Source organism: Eucyclogobius newberryi, unplaced genomic scaffold, assembly GCF_026437365.1.
Source record: "Eucyclogobius newberryi isolate DKJ021-1_F unplaced genomic scaffold, fEucNew1.0.hap1 SCAF_31, whole genome shotgun sequence".
NCBI classification, from domain to species: Eukaryota; Metazoa; Chordata; class Actinopteri; order Gobiiformes; family Gobiidae; genus Eucyclogobius; species Eucyclogobius newberryi.
In genome coordinates, this window is record NW_027315957.1 from 788,313 (window position 1) to 805,353 (window position 17,041).

A 17,041-nucleotide genomic window follows, 5' to 3' on the forward strand; every position below is an offset into this window, starting at 1 on the left:
GCCAGTGAGTCAGCCAATCAGAGACGAGACGCTTTTACTGTCAGCCAATCAGAGACGAGACGCTTTTACTGTCAGTCAATCAGAAACAAGGCTTTGACTTCAATATTCAGCCCTTTGTACTTTTCTATCTGGACGTTTCTGTCACATCGACTTTATTTTGTGGTAAAACATCATTTTTCACATTATCTGCAGTTTAACCTTTATCTGCAGTTTAACCTTTATCTGCAGTTTAACCTCTTTCTGCAGTTTAACCTTTATCTGCAGTTTAACCTTTATCTGCAGTTTAACCTTTATCTGCAGTTTAACCTCTTTCTGCAGTTTAACCTTTATCTGCAGTTTAACCTTTATCTGCAGTTTAACCTCTTTCTGCAGTTTAACCTTTATCTGCAGTTTAACCTTTATCTGCAGTTTAACCTCTTTCTGCAGTTTAACCTTTATCTGCAGTTTAACCTTTGTCTGCAGTTTAACCTCTTTCTGCAGTTTAACCTTTATCTGCAGTTTAACCTTTATCTGCAGTTTAACCTTTATCTGCAGTTTAACCTTTATCTGCAGTTTAACCTCTTTCTGCAGTTTAACCTTTATCTGCAGTTTAACCTTTATCTGCAGTTTAACCTTTATCTGCAGTTTAACCTTTATCTGCAGTTTAACCTCTTTCTGCAGTTTAACCTTTATCTGCAGTTCAACCTTTATCTGCAGTTTAACCTCTTTCTGCAGTTTAACCTTTATCTGCAGTTTAACCTTTATCTGCAATTTAACCTCTTTCTGCAGTTTAACCTTTATCTGCAGTTTAACCTTTATCTGCAGTTTAACCTTTATCTGCAGTTTAACCTCTTTCTGCAGTTTAACCTTTATCTGCAGTTTAACCTTTATCTGCAGTTTAACCTCTTTCTGCAGTTTAACCTTTATCTGCAGTTTAACCTTTATCTGCAGTTTAACCTTTATCTGCAGTTTAACCTTTATCTGCAGTTTAACCTTTATCTGCAGTTTAACCTCTTTCTGCAGTTTAACCTTTATCTGCAGTTTAACCTTTATCTGCAGTTTAACCTTTATCTGCAGTTTAACCTTTATCTGCAGTTTAACCTCTTTCTGCAGTTTAACCTTTATCTGCAGTTTAACCTTTATCTGCAGTTTAACCTTTATCTGCAGTTTAACCTCTTTCTGCAGTTTAACCTTTATCTGCAGTTTAACCTTTATCTGCAGTTTAACCTCTTTCTGCAGTTTAACCTTTATCTGCAGTTTAACCTCTTTCTGCAGTTTAACCTTTATCTGCAGTTTAACCTTTATCTGCAGTTTAACCTCTTTCTGCAGTTTAACCTCTTTCTGCAGTTTAACCTTTATCTGCAGTTTAACCTCTTTCTGCAGTTTAACCTTTATCTGCAGTTTAACCTTTATCTGCAGTTTAACCTTTATCTGCAGTTTAACCTTTATCTGCAGTTTAACCTCTTTCTGCAGTTTAACCTTTATCTGCAGTTTAACCTTTATCTGCAGTTTAACCTTTATCTGCAGTTTAACCTTTATCTGCAGTTTAACCTCTTTCTGCAGTTTAACCTTTATCTGCAGTTTAACCTTTATCTGCAGTTTAACCTCTTTCTGCAGTTTAACCTTTATCTGCAGTTTAACCTTTATCTGCAGTTTAACCTTTATCTGCAGTTTAACCTTTATCTGCAGTTTAACCTCTTTCTGCAGTTTAACCTCTTTCTGCAGTTTAACCTTTATCTGCAGTTTAACCTTTATCTGCAGTTTAACCTTTATCTGCAGTTTAACCTCTTTCTGCAGTTTAACCTTTATCTGCAGTTTAACCTTTATCTGCAGTTTAACCTCTTTCTGCAGTTTAACCTTTATCTGCAGTTTAACCTTTATCTGCAGTTTAACCTCTTTCTGCAGTTTAACCTTTATCTGCAGTTTAACCTTTGTCTGCAGTTTAACCTCTTTCTGCAGTTTAACCTTTATCTGCAGTTTAACCTTTATCTGCAGTTTAACCTTTATCTGCAGTTTAACCTTTATCTGCAGTTTAACCTTTATCTGCAGTTTAACCTCTTTCTGCAGTTTAACCTTTATCTGCAGTTTAACCTCTTTCTGCAGTTTAACCTCTTTCTGCAGTTTAACCTTTATCTGCAGTTTAACCTTTATCTGCAGTTTAACCTTTATCTGCAGTTTAACCTTTATCTGCAGTTTAACCTCTTTCTGCAGTTTAACCTTTATCTGCAGTTTAACCTCTTTCTGCAGTTTAACCTTTATCTGCAGTTTAACCTTTGTCTGCAGTTTAACCTCTTTCTGCAGTTTAACTTTTATCTGCAGTTTAACCTTTATCTGCAGTTTAACCTTTATCTGCAGTTTAACCTTTATCTGCAGTTTAACCTTTATCTGCAGTTTAACCTCTTTCTGCAGTTTAACCTTTATCTGCAGTTTAACCTTTATCTGCAGTTTAACCTCTTTCTGCAGTTTAACCTCTTTCTGCAGTTTAACCTTTATCTGCAGTTTAACCTTTATCTGCAGTTTAACCTTTATCTGCAGTTTAACTTCTTTCTGCAGTTTAACCTTTATCTGCAGTTTAACCTTTATCTGCAGTTTAACCTCTTTCTGCAGTTTAACCTTTATCTGCAGTTTAACCTTTATCTGCAGTTTAACCTTTATCTGCAGTTTAACCTCTTTCTGCAGTTTAACCTTTATCTGCAGTTTAACCTCTTTCTGCAGTTTAACCTTTATCTGCAGTTTAACCTTTATCTGCAGTTTAACCTTTATCTGCAGTTTAACCTTTATCTGCAGTTTAACCTTTATCTGCAGTTTAACCTCTTTCTGCAGTTTAACCTTTATCTGCAGTTTAACCTCTTTCTGCAGTTTAACCTTTATCTGCAGTTTAACCTTTATCTGCAGTTTAACCTCTTTCTGCAGTTTAACCTTTATCTGCAGTTTAACCTCTTTCTGCAGTTTAACCTTTATCTGCAGTTTAACCTTTATCTGCAGTTTAACCTTTATCTGCAGTTTAACCTCTTTCTGCAGTTTAACCTTTATCTGCAGTTTAACCTTTATCTGCAGTTTAACCTTTATCTGCAGTTTAACCTTTATCTGCAGTTTAACTTGAATGAGACAAAAACAGCCAGATTTTGGACGATAGATTGAACTAAAAATACATAGTTTTGATTCTAAAATGATCATAATTATTCTTTTTTGGTTCTTTCTGAATAATCCGGATGAACACGATGGTCTTTGTGTTTCAGACTTTTCCCTCAGAACAAAGACGTGATCAACTTTGCCTCGTGGTTCATCTTCGCCTTCCCCACCATGATCCTCATGCTGCTGCTCGCCTGGCTCTGGCTGCAGCTGCTCTACGTGGGCTGCAAGTCAGTCAGCGCTGTGCACTTCATGCACTTCATGCACTTCAGGCACTTCATGCACTTCAGGCACTTCATGCACTTCATGCACTTCATGCACTTCATGCACTTCAGGCACTTCATGCACTTCATGCACTTCATGCACTTCATGCACTTCATGCACTTCATCCACTTCATGCACTTCATGCACTTCATGCACTTCAGGCACTTCAGGCACTTCATGCACTTCATGCACTTCAGGCACTTCATGCACTTCATGCACTTCAGGCACTTCATGCACTTCATGCACTTCATTCACTTCAGGCACTTCAGGCACTTCATGCACTTCATCCACTTCATGCACTTCAGGCACTTCATGCACTTCATGCACTTCATCCACTTCATGCACTTCAGGCACTTCAGGCACTTCATGCACTTCATGCACTTCATGCACTTCATGCACTTCATCCACGTCATGCACTTCAGGCACTTCATGCACTTCATGCACTTCATGCACTTCATCCACGTCATGCACTTCAGGCACTTCATGCACTTCATGCACTTCATCCACGTCATGCACTTCATGCACTTCATGCACTTCATGCACTTCATGCACTTCATGCACTTCAGGCACTTCATGCACTTCATGCACTTCATCCACGTCATGCACTTCAGGCACTTCATGCACTTCATGCACTTCATCCACTTCATGCACTTCATGCACTTCAGGCACTTCAGGCACTTCATGCACTTCAGACACTTCAGGCACTTCATGCACTTCATCCACCTCATGCAATTTATGCACTTCAGGCACTTTATGCACTTTAAGCACTTCATGCACTTCATGCACTTCAGGCACTTCAGGCACTTCAGGCACTTCATGCACTTCAGACACTTCAGGCACTTCATGCACTTCATCCACTTCATGCAATTTATGCACTTCAGGCACTTTATGCACTTTAAGCACTTCATGCACTTCATCCACTTCATGCACTTCAGGCACTTCAGGCACTTCATGCACTTCATGCACTTCATGCACTTCAGGCACTTCATGCACTTCATGCACTTCATCCACGTCATGCACTTCAGGCACTTCATGCACTTCATGCACTTCATCCACTTCATGCACTTCATGCACTTCAGGCACTTCAGGCACTTCATGCACTTCATGCACTTCATGCACTTCAGGCACTTCATGCACTTCATGCACTTCAGGCACTTCAGGCACTTCATGCACCTCAGGCACTTAATGCACCTCAGGCACTTAATGCACTTAATGCACTTCATGCACTTCATGCACTTCATGCACTTAATGCACTTAATGCACTTCATGCACTTCATGCACTTCATGCACTTAATGCACTTCATGCACTTAATGCACTTCATGCACTTCATGCACTTTAAGATAAGATAAGATATTCCTTTATTGTCCACACATGGGGAAATTCCATTGTTGCAACGCAGTAGATACAGAGGAAAGGGACAGATAACTTATAGAACTCTTACAAACAAAACTCTCATTTCTTAATAAGGAATGGAGGGAAAAATAAAGATAAAATAAAAACAGTGTAAGACAAAATAATACTAATAATAATGGTAAAATAAACACTCTATTTACATCAGTTATATGCACATGAATATGACATTATTGTATATGCTTGAGTCAGTATTGCAATACTGACATAAAAAATATATGCACTTTATGCACTTCATGCACTTAATACACTTTATTTATACTTTATATACACTTTATGTATTTCATGCACTTCATACACTTTATTTACACGTTATATACACTTTATGTATTTCATGCACTTATGTACTTCATGCACTTCATGCACAGGGGTCAGAGGTCATATGGAGTAGAGGTCAGAGGTCGTATGGAGCAGCGGACAAAGGTCGTATGAAGCAGGGATCAGAGGTTGTATGGAGCAGAGGTCAGAGGTCATATAAAGCAGGGATCAGAGGTCGTATGGAGCAGAGGTCATATGGAGCAGAGGTCATATAAAGCAGGGATCAGAGGTCATATGGAGCAGAGGTCAGAGGTCGTATGGAGCAGGGGTCAGAGGTCGTATGGAGAAGAGGTCAAAGGTCATATAAAGCAGGGATCAGAGGTTGTATGGAGCAGAGGTCAGAGGTCATATAAAGCAGGGATCAGGGGTCGTATGGAGCAGAGGTCAGAGGTCATATAAAGCAGGGATCAGAGGTTGTATGGAGCAGAGGTCGTATGGAGCAGAAAAAGTGTGAATCTTAGAGAGGTTTAATCTTTTGCTGCTCGGGGGCCAAGTGGATACCAGTCCTTGTTTCTGGTCCCTGGTCCCTGGTCCCTGGTCCTGACCTTGGTCTCTGGTCTCTGGTCTCTGGTCTCTGGTCTCTGGTCTCTGGTCTCTGGTCTCTGGTCTCTGGTCTCTGGTCCTGACCTTGGTCTCTGGTCTTGACCTTTGTCTCTGGTCCTGACCTTGTTCTCTGGTCTTGTTGAGTGCAGACCTTGGCGCTGTGGCTCTTCGCGCTCGCAGGATGAGGACTCCGCCTTCAGACTGATCCAGGACCAGCACCGGAGCCTGGGCCCGATCAGCTTCGCTCAGTGCAGTGTCCTTCTGCTCTTCAGCCTCATGGTGGCGCTGTGGTTCACCCGAGAACCCCGCTTCATGGACGGATGGGCCACGCACCTCTTCAACAGCAACAAGGAGTGAGTTCTACTTTAGTCCTCCTTTAGTCCTGATTTAGTCCTGCTTTAGTCCTACTTTAGACCTGCTTTAGTCCTGCTTTAGTCCTGCTTTAGTCCTACTTTAGTCCTGCTTTAGTCCTGCTTTAGACCTGCTTTAGTCCTACTTTAGACCTGCTTTAGTCCTGCTTTAGACCTGCTTTAGTCCTGCTTTAGACCTGTTTTAGTCCAGTTTTAGTCCTACTTTAGACCTGATTTAGTCCTGCTTTAGACCTGCTTTAGTCCTACATTAGACCTGCTTTAGTCCTGCTTTAGACCTGCTTTAGTTCTGCTTTAGTCCTACTTTAGACCTGCTTTAGTCCTGTTTTAGTCCTACGTTAGACCTGCTTTAGTCCTGCTTTAGACCTGCTTTAGTCCTGGTTTAGTCCTATTTTAGTCTGCTTTAGACCTGCTTTAGACCTGCTTTAGACCTGCTTTAGTCCTACTTTAGACCTGCTTTAGACCTGCTTTAGTCCTGCTTTAGTCCTACTTTAGACCTGCTTTAGACCTGCTTTAGTCCTGCTTTAGTCCTGCTTTAGTCCTACTTTAGACCTGCTTTAGACCTGCTTTAGTCCTACTTTAGACCTGCTTTAGACCTGCTTTAGTCCTGCTTTAGTCCTACTTTAGACCTGCTTTAGACCTGCTTTAGTCCTGCTTTAGTCCTGCTTTAGTCCTACTTTAGACCTGCTTTAGACCTGCTTTAGTCCTGGTTTAGTCCTACTTTAGACCTGCTTTAGACCTGCTTTAGTCCTGCTTTAGTCCTACTTTAGACATGCTTTAGACCTGCTTTAGTCCTGCTTTAGTCCTACTTTAGACCTGCTTTAGACCTGCTTTAGTCCTGCTTTAGTCCTGGTTTAGTCCTGCTTTAGTCCTGCTTTAGACCTGCTTTAGTCCTGCTTTAGTCCTACTTTAGACCTGCTTTAGACCTGCTTTAGTCCTGCTTTAGATCTGTTTTTGTCCTACTCCACCAAAATGACCCATGGACCCATTGAAGAACTGTGGGTCTCATACTGAGGGGAACCAGGAGCTACAGGGTCTCTCTCCATGTTACACCATGTGACACCATGTGACAAGCAGTGTGTGAAGAAGTCTTAGGTTTTTCTCTTCAAGTTAGAACGATGGTTCAGTATTGATTCTGTCCTGGTTTAGTCATTGGTTCAGTGCACTTCTGGTCCTGGTCTTGTTCTGTATTGTACCATGTGTCTGGGACCTGCCAGAGTCCGGACTGTGTCATGGATCTGGTCCTGTATTGTACCATGTGTCTGGGACCTGCCAGAGTCCGGACTGTGTCATGGATCTGGTCCTGTATTGTACCATGTGTCTGGGACCTGCCAGAGTCCGGACTGTGTCATGGATCTGGTCCTGTATTGTACCATGTGTCTGGGACCTGCCAGAGTCCGGACTGTGTCATGGATCTGGTCCTGTATTGTACCATGTGTCTGGGACCTGCCAGAGTCCGGACTGTGTCATGGATCTGGTCCTGTATTGTACCATGTGTCTGGGACCTGCCAGAGTCCGGACTGTGTCATGGATCTGGTCCTGTATTGTACCATGTGTCTGGGACCTGCCAGAGTCCGGACTGTGTCATGGATCTGGTCCTGTATTGTACCATGTGTCTGGGACCTGCCAGAGTCCGGACTGTGTCATGGATCTGGTCCTGTATTGTACCATGTGTCTGGGACCTGCCAGAGTCCGGACTGTGTCATGGATCTGGTCCAGATCTGAGTCCGTTCCAGAACAAACAGGAAGCTGAGGCGCTGTGCAAACACCAACATCATCCCAGTCCTGAACTAGACTTGGACTGACCCTAGACTTGGCAGGTCTTTGGAGGTCGAGGTCTTTGGAGGTCGAGGTCTTTGGAGGTCGAGGTCTTTGGAGGTCGAGGTCTTTGGAGGTCGAGGTCTTTGGAGGTCTTTGGCTCTGATCCGGGTTCAGGTCGGTCCAACCCCTTGAGAAGAATGTGTTCTCAGAAAGATTCACTTCATAATATTTTGAATAGATTATAAAAGTGGAGCTGAGTTCTAAAACACGTGGATGACATAAGATCGAATAAGATCATCCTTTATGGTCTCCCGTGGGACAATTGGGGACAGGGGTCACATGCTTTAACACACAAACAACATCACCAACAAAACAACAGAGTGCATCATAAACGTGTGTGCAGTTTTTGTATTGCACCTATATCGCTCCTCCACGTGCCCCTAGGGCAGCGTCCAGGAGCCAGCACATGCCCCTAGGGCAGCGTCCAGGAGCCAGCACATGCCCCTAGGGCAGCGTCCAGGAGCCAGCACATGCCCCTAGGGCAGCGTCCAGGAGCCAGCATTTCTGTTCCTAACTGGCCTGACATAAGTCATTTCAAAGAGGAACATTTTAAGCCTGGACTTAAATGAAGGAACTGTGTCGGCCTCTTCAACATGGACATGACTCTACCTCCTACTGTGCTTTTAGAGACTCTTGGCACCAGAAGGCTCTACCTCCTACTGTGCTTTTAGAGACTCTTGGCACCAGAAGGCTCTACCTCCTACTGTGCTTTTAGAGACTCTTGGGACCACCAGAAGGCTCTACCTCCTACTGTGCTTTTAGAGACTCTTGGGACCACCAGAAGGCTCTACCTCCTACTGTGCTTTTAGAGACTCTTGGGATCACCAGAAGGCTCTACCTCCTACTGTGCTTTTAGAGACTCTTGGGACCACCAGAAGGCTCTACCTCCTACTGTGCTTTTATAGACTCTTGGGACCACCAGAAGGCGCTACCTCCTACTGTGCTTTTAGAGACTCTTGGCACCACCAGAAGGCTCTACCTCCTACTGTGCTTTTAGAGACTCTTGGGATCACCAGAAGGCTCTACCTCCTACTGTGCTTTTGGAGACTCTTGGGACCACCAGAAGGCCAGCATGTTGAGAGTGAAGAGCTCTGATTGGATGAGATGGTTCTATAGCATCTTTGAGGTGGGAGGGGCTTTGTAGGTCAGGAGGATGTTAAGATCTTGGGAGGACAAACCGTGGCCCTAGAGGGCCCTTTATGCAGCGTCTATTATTTCCTTGTATGTTTTTAAATTCCACTTTCATTCTCAACGTTTCTTCTCAAACTGAAATGGGTTCTACTCAAATAGGTTAGGGTCAGGTGATCCTGCTTGAGGTTATGTGCCTTTGTCTGTGACGACATGTAACGGTCATGTGACCCTCTGACCTTTGACCTCCTGGTGGTGAGAAGAAGAACTCTGACTGTTTACAGTGGCTTCAATCACAAAAACATGTTTACTGCTGTTATCAGGACGGAGTGCCCTGTCTCTACAACACTCTGATCCACCTTGTGACATCATCAGGTGGTGGTCCACGAGAGCTCCTCTGTGTTTTTAAAGTCCATTCACTTGTGCCTTGGAGCAGAGTCTGTTCCACACTGTGTTTGAACATGTGGTGAAGTTGAAGCGTGTGGTGAAAGTGGGTGAAGGTTCAGAGCGTTCTCCTCGTGACTCACGGACACGAACATCTGCATCTTGTGTTCTGGTCCAGACCAGGTCCAGACCTGGTTTAGTCCTGGTTTAGTCCTGGTTCGGACCTGGTTTAGTCCTGGTTTAGTCCTAGTTTAGTCCTGATTCAGTCCTGGTTTAGTCCTAGTTTAGTCCTGGTTTAGTCCTGGTTTAGTCCTGGTTTAGACCTGGTTTAAACCTGGTTTAGTCCTGGTTTAGTCCTGGTTTAGACCTGATTTAGTCCTGGTTCAGACCTGGTTTAGACCTGGTTTAGTTCTGGTGTAGTCCTGGTTTAGTCCTGATTCAGTCCTGGTTTAGTCCTAGTTTAGTCCTGGTTTAGACCTGGTTTAGTCCTTGTTTAGACCTGGTTTAAACCTGGTTTAGTCCTGGTTTAGTCCTGGTTTAGACCTGGTTTAGTCCTGGTTTAGTCCTGGTTTAGTCCTTGTTTAGACCTGGTTTAGACCTGGTTTAATCCTGGTTTAGTCCTAGTTTAGTCCTGGTTTAGACCTGGTTTAGACCTGGTTTAGTCCTGGTTTAGACCTGGTTTAGACCTGGTTTAGACCTGGTTTGGACCTGGTTTAGTCCTGGTTTAGATCTGGTTTAGTCCTGGTTTAGTCCTGGTTTAGTCCTTGTTTAGACCTGGTTTAAACCTGGTTTAGTCCTGGTTTAGTCCTGGTTTAGACCTGATTTAGTCCTAGTTTAGTCCTGGTTTAGTCCTTTAGTCCTGGTTTAGTCTTGATTCAGTCCTGGTTTAGTCCTAGTTTAGTCCTGGTTTTGACCTGGTTTAGACCTGGTTTAGTCCTGGTTTAGTCCTGGTTTAGACCTGGTTTAGACCTGGTTTGGACCTGGTTTAGTCCTGGTTTAGATCTGGTTTAGTCCTGGTCCAGTCCTGATGTCAGATCTTTCTCTTCCAGGTTCGTGACAGATGCGACCGTGGCTCTGTTTGTGGCCGTTCTCTTGTTCATTTTTCCGTCTGAACCTCCATCTCACCTGTGCTTCTGGAGGACCGCCCCCTCAGGTAACCCCGCCCTGACGTCTGCAGCATGTGACGTCTGCACCATGTGACGTCTGCAGCATGTGGCGTCTGCAGCATGTGACGTCTGCACCATGTGACGTCTGCACCATGTGACGTCTGCAGCATGTGACGTCTGCACCATGTGACGACTGCAGCATGTGACGTCTGCACCATGTGACGTCTGCACCATGTGACGTCTGCAGGATGTGACGTATGCACCGTGTGACGTCGGCACCATGTGACGTCTGCATCATGTGACGTCTGCACCATGTGACTGCAGCATGTGACGTCTGCACCATGTGACGTCTGCACCATGTGACGTCTGCAGCATGTGACGTCTGCAGCATGTAACATCTGCACCATGTGACGTCTGCACCATGTGACGTCTGCACCATGTGACGTCTTCACCATGTGACGTGTGCAGCATGTGACGTGACGTCTGCAGCATGTGACGTGACGTCTGCATTATGTGACGTCTGAACCATGTGACGTCTGCATCATGTGACGTCTGCACCGTGAGACGTCTGCACCATGTGACGTTCGCACCATGTGACGTCTGCACCATTTGACTGCAGCATGTGACGTCTGCAGCATGTGACGTCTGCAGCGTGTGACGTCTGCACCATGTGACTTCTGCACCGTGTGACGTCAGCACCATGTGACGTCTGCACCGTGTGACGTCTGCACCATGTGACGTCTGCACCATGTGACGTCTTCACCATGTGACGTGTGCAGCATGTGACGTGACGTCTGCAGCATGTGACGTCTGCAGCATGTGACGTCTGCACCATGTGACGTCTGCACCATGTGACGTCCGCACCATGTGACGTCTGCACCATTTGACTGCAGCATGTGACGTCTGCACCATTTGACTGCAGCATGTGACGTCTGCAGCATGTGACGTCTGCAGCATGTGACGTCTGCACCGTGAGACGTCTGCACCATGTGACGTCCGCACCATGTGACGTCTGCACCATTTGACTGCAGCATGTGACGTCTGCACCATTTGACTGCAGCATGTGACGTCTGCAGCATGTGACGTCTGCAGCGTGTGACGTCTGCACCATGTGACTTCTGCACCGTGTGACGTCAGCACCATGTGACGTCTGCACCGTGTGACGTCTGCACCATGTGACGTCTGCACCATGTGACGTCTTCACCATGTGACGTGTGCAGCATGTGACGTGACGTCTGCAGCATGTGACGTCTGCAGCATGTGACGTCTGCACCATGTGACGTCCGCACCATGTGACGTCTGCACCATTTGACTGCAGCATGTGACGTCTGCAGCATGTGACGTCTGCACCATTTGACTGCAGCATGTGACGTCTGCAGCATGTGACGTCAGCACCATGTGACGTCTGCACCGTGTGACGTCTGCACCATGTGACGTCTGCATCATGTTACGTCTACACCATGTGACTGCAGCATGTGACGTCTGTAGCATGTGACGTCTGCACCATGTGACGTCTGCACCATGTGACGTCTGCAGCATGTGACGTCTGCAGCGTGTGACTTCTGCACCGTGTGACGTCAGCACCATGTGACGTCTGCACCGTGTGACGTCTGCACCATGTGACGTCTGCATCATGTTACGTCTACACCATGTGACTGCAGCATGTGACGTCTGTAGCATGTGACGTCTGCACCATGTGACGTCTGCACCATGTGACGTCTGCAGCATGTGACGTCTGCAGCATGTGACGTCTGCAGCATGTCACGTGACGTCTGCACCATGTGAACGTCTGCACCATGTGACGTCTGCACCATGTGACGTCCGCAGCATGTGACGTCTGCACCATGTGACGTCTGCAGCATGTGACATCTGCAGCATGTGACGTGACGTCTGCAGCATGTGACGTCTGCACCATGTGACGTCTGCACCATATGACATCTGCAGCATGTGACGTCTGCACCATGTGACGTCTGCAGCATGTGACGTCTGCAGCGTGTGACGTCTGCACCGTGTGACGTCTGCACCGTGTGACGTCTGCACCATGTGACGTCTGCAGCATGTGACGTCTGCAGCATGTGACGTCTGCAGCATGTGACGTCTGCAGCATGTGACGTCTGCACCATGTGACGTCTGCACCATGTGACGTCTGCACCATGTGACGTCTGCAGCATGTGACGTCTGCACCATGTGACGTCTGCAGCATGTGACGTCTGAACCATGTGACGTCTGCAGCATGTGACGTCTGCACCATGTGACGTCTGCACCGTGTGACGTCTGCACCATGTGACGTCTGCACCTTGTGACATCTGCACCATGTGACGTCTGTTCTCGTTGCGTCGTCAAATCAGAACAAACATCACTGACACAGCATTTTTCAATGGAAATAATAAACATTGTGTGAGTCAGGCTGCATCTGATTGGTCGTTAAAAGCCTCCTCTGTGTGTCCTGTCCAATCAGAGTCGTCGGTGCCTCCAGGCCCCGCCCCCGCGCTGCTCACCTGGGGCGTGGCTCAGAGGAAGATGCCCTGGAACATCATGCTTCTGCTCGGAGGAGGATTCGCTCTGGCCAAAGGCAGCGAGGTAAAAGCTCCGTCTTCATCCCGCCTCTCTCTGTGATGAGTGTGTTCACTCTGGTGTTCACTCTGGTGTTCACTCTCTCTCTGGTGTTCACTCTGGTGTTCACTCTGGTGTTCACTCTGGTGTCACTCGCACTCTGGTGTTCACTCTGGTGTTCACTCTGGTGTTCACTCTGGTGTCACTCTGGTGTCACTCGCACTCTGGTGTTCACTCTGGTGTTCACTCTGGTGTCACTCTGGTGTTCACTCTGGTGTCACTCTGGTGTTCACTCTCACTCTGGTGTTCACTGTGGTGTCACTCTGGTGTTCACTGTGGTGTTCACTCTGGTGTTCACTCTGGTGTCACTCTGGTGTTCACTCTGGTGTCACTCTGGTGTCACTCGCACTCTGGTGTTCACTCTGGTGTTCACTCTGGTGTCACTCTGGTGTTCACTCTGGTGTCACTCTGGTGTTCACTCTCACTCTGGTGTTCACTGTGGTGTCACTCTGGTGTTCACTCTGGTGTTCACTCTGTTGTTTACTCTGTTGTCACTCTCCATGATGTTCACTCTGGTATCACTCTGGTGTCACTCTGGTGTCACTCTCACTCTGGTCTTCACTCTGGTGTTCACTCTGGTGTCACTCTGGTGTCAGTCTCACTCTGGTGTTCACTCTCACTCTGGTGTCACTCTGGTGTTCACTCTCACTCTGGTGTCACTCTGGTGTTCACTCTGGTGTTCACTCTGGTGTCAGTCTGGTGTGACTCTGGTGTCACTCTGGTGTTCACTTTTGTTTCACTCTCAGTCTGGTGTTCACTCTGGTGTCACTTTCACTCTGGTGTTCACTCTGGTGTCACTCTGGTGTTCACTCTGGTGTCACTCTGGTGTCACTCTCACTCTGGTGTCACTCTCACTCTGGTGTCACTCTGGTGTTCACTCTGGTGTCATTCTCACTCTGGTGTTCACTCTGGTGTCACTCTCACTCTGGTGTTCACTCTGGTGTCACTCTCACTCTGGTGTTCACTCTGGTGTCACTCACACTCTGGTGTTCACTCTGGTGTTCACTCTGGTGTTCACTCTGGTGTTCAATTTGGTGTTCACTCTCACTCTGGTGTTCACTCTCACTCTGGTGTTCACTCTGGTGTTCACTCTCACTCTGGTGTTCACTCTGGTCTCACTCTGGTCTCACTCTGGTCTCACTCTGGTCTCACTCTGGTGTCACTCTGGTGTCACTCTCACTCTGGTGTTCACTCTGGTGTTCACTCTGGTGTCACTCTGGTGTCACTCTCACTTTGGTGTCACTCTCACTCTGGTGTCACTCTGGTGTTCACTCTGGTGTCATTCTCACTCTGGTGTTCACTCTGGTGTCACTCTCACTCTGGTGTTCACTCTGGTGTCACTCTCACTCTGGTGTAAATCTGGTGTCACTCTCACTCTGGTGTTCACTCCGGTGTTCACTCTGGTGTCACTCTCACTCTGGTGTTCACTCTGGTGTTCACTATGGTGTCACTCTCACTCTGGTGTTCAATCTGGTGTCACTCTCACTCTGCTGTTCACTCTGGTGTCACTCTCACTCTGGTGTTCACTCTGGTGTCACTCTCACTCTGGTGTTCACTCTGGTGTTTACTCTCACTCTGGTGTTCACTCTGGTCTCACTCTGGTGTCACTCTCACTCTGGTGTCCACTCTCACTCTGGTGTTCACTCTGGTGTTCACTCTGGTGTTCACTCTCATTCTGGTGTTCACTCTGGTGTTCACTCTGGTGTCACTCTCACTCTGGTGTTCACTCTGGTCTCACTCTGATGTCACTCTCACTCTCGTGTTCACTCTGGTGTTCACTCTCACTCTGGTGTTCACTCTGGTGTCACTCTCACTCTGGTGTTCACTCTGGTCTCACTCTGGTGTCACTCTGGTGTTCACTCTGGTGTCACTCTCACTCTGGTGTTCACTCTGGCGTCACTCTCACTCTGGTGTCACTCTCACTCTGGTGTCACTCACACTCTGGTGTTCACTCTGGTGTTCACTCTGGTGTTCACTCTGGTGTTCAATTTGGTGTTCACTCTCACTCTGGTGTTCACTCTCACTCTGGTGTTCACTCTCACTCTGGTGTTCACTCTGGTCTCACTCTGGTCTCACTCTGGTCTCACTCTGGTGTCACTCTCACTCTGGTGTTCACTCTCACTCTGGTTTTCACTCTCACTCTGATTTCACTCTGGTGTCACTCTCACTCTGGTGTCACTCTCACTCTGGTGTTCACTCTCACTCTGGTTTTCACTCTCACTCTGATTTCACTCTGGTGTCACTCTCACTCTGGTGTCACTCTCACTCTGGTGTCACTCTCACTCTGGTTTCACTCTCACTCTGGTGTTCACTCTCACTCTGGTGTCACTCTGGTGTTGCTCTCAATCTGGTGTTCACTCTCACTCTGGTGTCACTCTCACTCTGGTGTTGACTCCCAATCTGGTGTCACTCTGGACTTCACTCTCACTCTGGTGTCACTCTCACTCTGGTGTTGACTCTCACCCTGGTGTTCACTCTCACTCTGGTGTCACTCTGGTGTCACTCTTGTGTCACTCTCACTCTGGTGTCACTCTCACTCTAGTGTCACTCTGGTGTTCACTGTCTCTGGTGTTCACTCTCACTCTGGTGTCACTCTCAGTCTGGTGTCACTCTCACTCTGGTGTTGACTCTCACTCTGGTGTCACTCTGGTGTTCACTATGGTGTCACTCTCACTCTGGTGTTCAATCTGGTGTCACTCTCACTCTGCTGTTCACTCTGGTGTCACTCTCACTCTGGTGTTCACTCTGGTGTTCACTATGGTGTCACTCTCACTCTGGTGTTCAATCTGGTGTCACTCTCACTCTGCTGTTCACTCTGGTGTCACTCTCACTCTGGTGTTCACTCTGGTGTCACTCTCACTCTGGTGTTCACTCTGGTCTCACTCTGGTGTCACTCTCACTCTGGTGTCCACTCTCACTCTGGTGTTCACTCTGGTGTTCACTCTGGTGTTCACTCTCATTCTGGTGTTCACTCTGGTGTTCACTCTGGTGTCACTCTCACTCTGGTGTTCACTCTGGTCTCACTCTGATGTCACTCTCACTCTCGTGTTCACTCTGGTGTTCACTCTCACTCTGATGTTCACTCTGGTGTCACTCTCACTCTGGTGTTCACTCTGGTCTCACTCTGGTGTCACTCTGGTGTTCACTCTGGTGTCACTCTCACTCTGGTGTTCACTCTGGCGTCACTCTCACTCTGGTGTCACTCTCACTCTGGTGTCACTCACACTCTGGTGTTCACTCTGGTGTTCACTCTGGTGTTCAATTTGGTGTTCACTCTCACTCTGGTGTTCACTCTCACTCTGGTGTTCACTCTGGTGTTCACTCTCACTCTGGTGTTCACTCTGGTCTCACTCTGGTCTCACTCTGGTCTCACTCTGGTCTCACTCTGGTGTCACTCTCACTCTGGTGTTCACTCTCACTCTGGTGTCACTCTCACTCTGGTGTCACTCTCACTCTGGTTTCACTCTCACTCTGGTGTTCACTCTCACTCTGGTGTCACTCTGGTGTTGCTCTCAATCTGGTGTTCACTCTCACTCTGGTGTCACTCTCACTCTGGTGTTGACTCCCAATCTGGTGTCACTCTGGACTTCACTCTCACTCTGGTGTCACTCTCACTCTGGTGTTGACTCTCACCCTGGTGTTCACTCTCACTCTGGTGTCACTCTGGTGTCACTCTGGTGTCACTCTCACTCTGGTGTCACTCTCACTCTAGTGTCACTCTGGTGTTCACTGTCTCTGGTGTTCACTCTCACTCTGGTGTCACTCTCAGTCTGGTGTCACTCTCACTCTGGTGTTGACTCTCACTCTGGTGTCACTCTGGTGTTCACTATGGTGTCACTCTCACTCTGGTGTTCAATCTGGTGTCACTCTCACTCTGCTGTTCACTCTGGTGTCACTCTCACTCTGGTGTTCACTCTGGTCTCACTCTGGTGTCACTCTCACTCTGGTGTCCACTCTCACTCTGGTGTTCACTC

The 17,041-nt window shown here is 46.9% G+C and overlaps 1 protein-coding gene across 1 annotated transcript in view; it reads left to right on the forward strand.

Annotated features, from left to right (window-relative positions):
* The window catches only part of LOC140374739 (Na(+)/citrate cotransporter-like), a 69,619-nt gene that overhangs the window by 11,622 nt on the left and 40,956 nt on the right, over window positions 1–17,041 (forward strand). The window contains exons 6-10 of the mRNA XM_072461739.1: window positions 1–4; window positions 3,219–3,345; window positions 5,792–6,000; window positions 10,398–10,501; window positions 12,913–13,034. The exon at window positions 1–4 is cut by the window's left edge and continues 168 nt beyond it. Of these exons, the coding sequence (XP_072317840.1) occupies window positions 1–4; window positions 3,219–3,345; window positions 5,792–6,000; window positions 10,398–10,501; window positions 12,913–13,034 (566 nt within the window). The remainder of the gene's footprint in view (window positions 5–3,218; window positions 3,346–5,791; window positions 6,001–10,397; window positions 10,502–12,912; window positions 13,035–17,041) is intronic.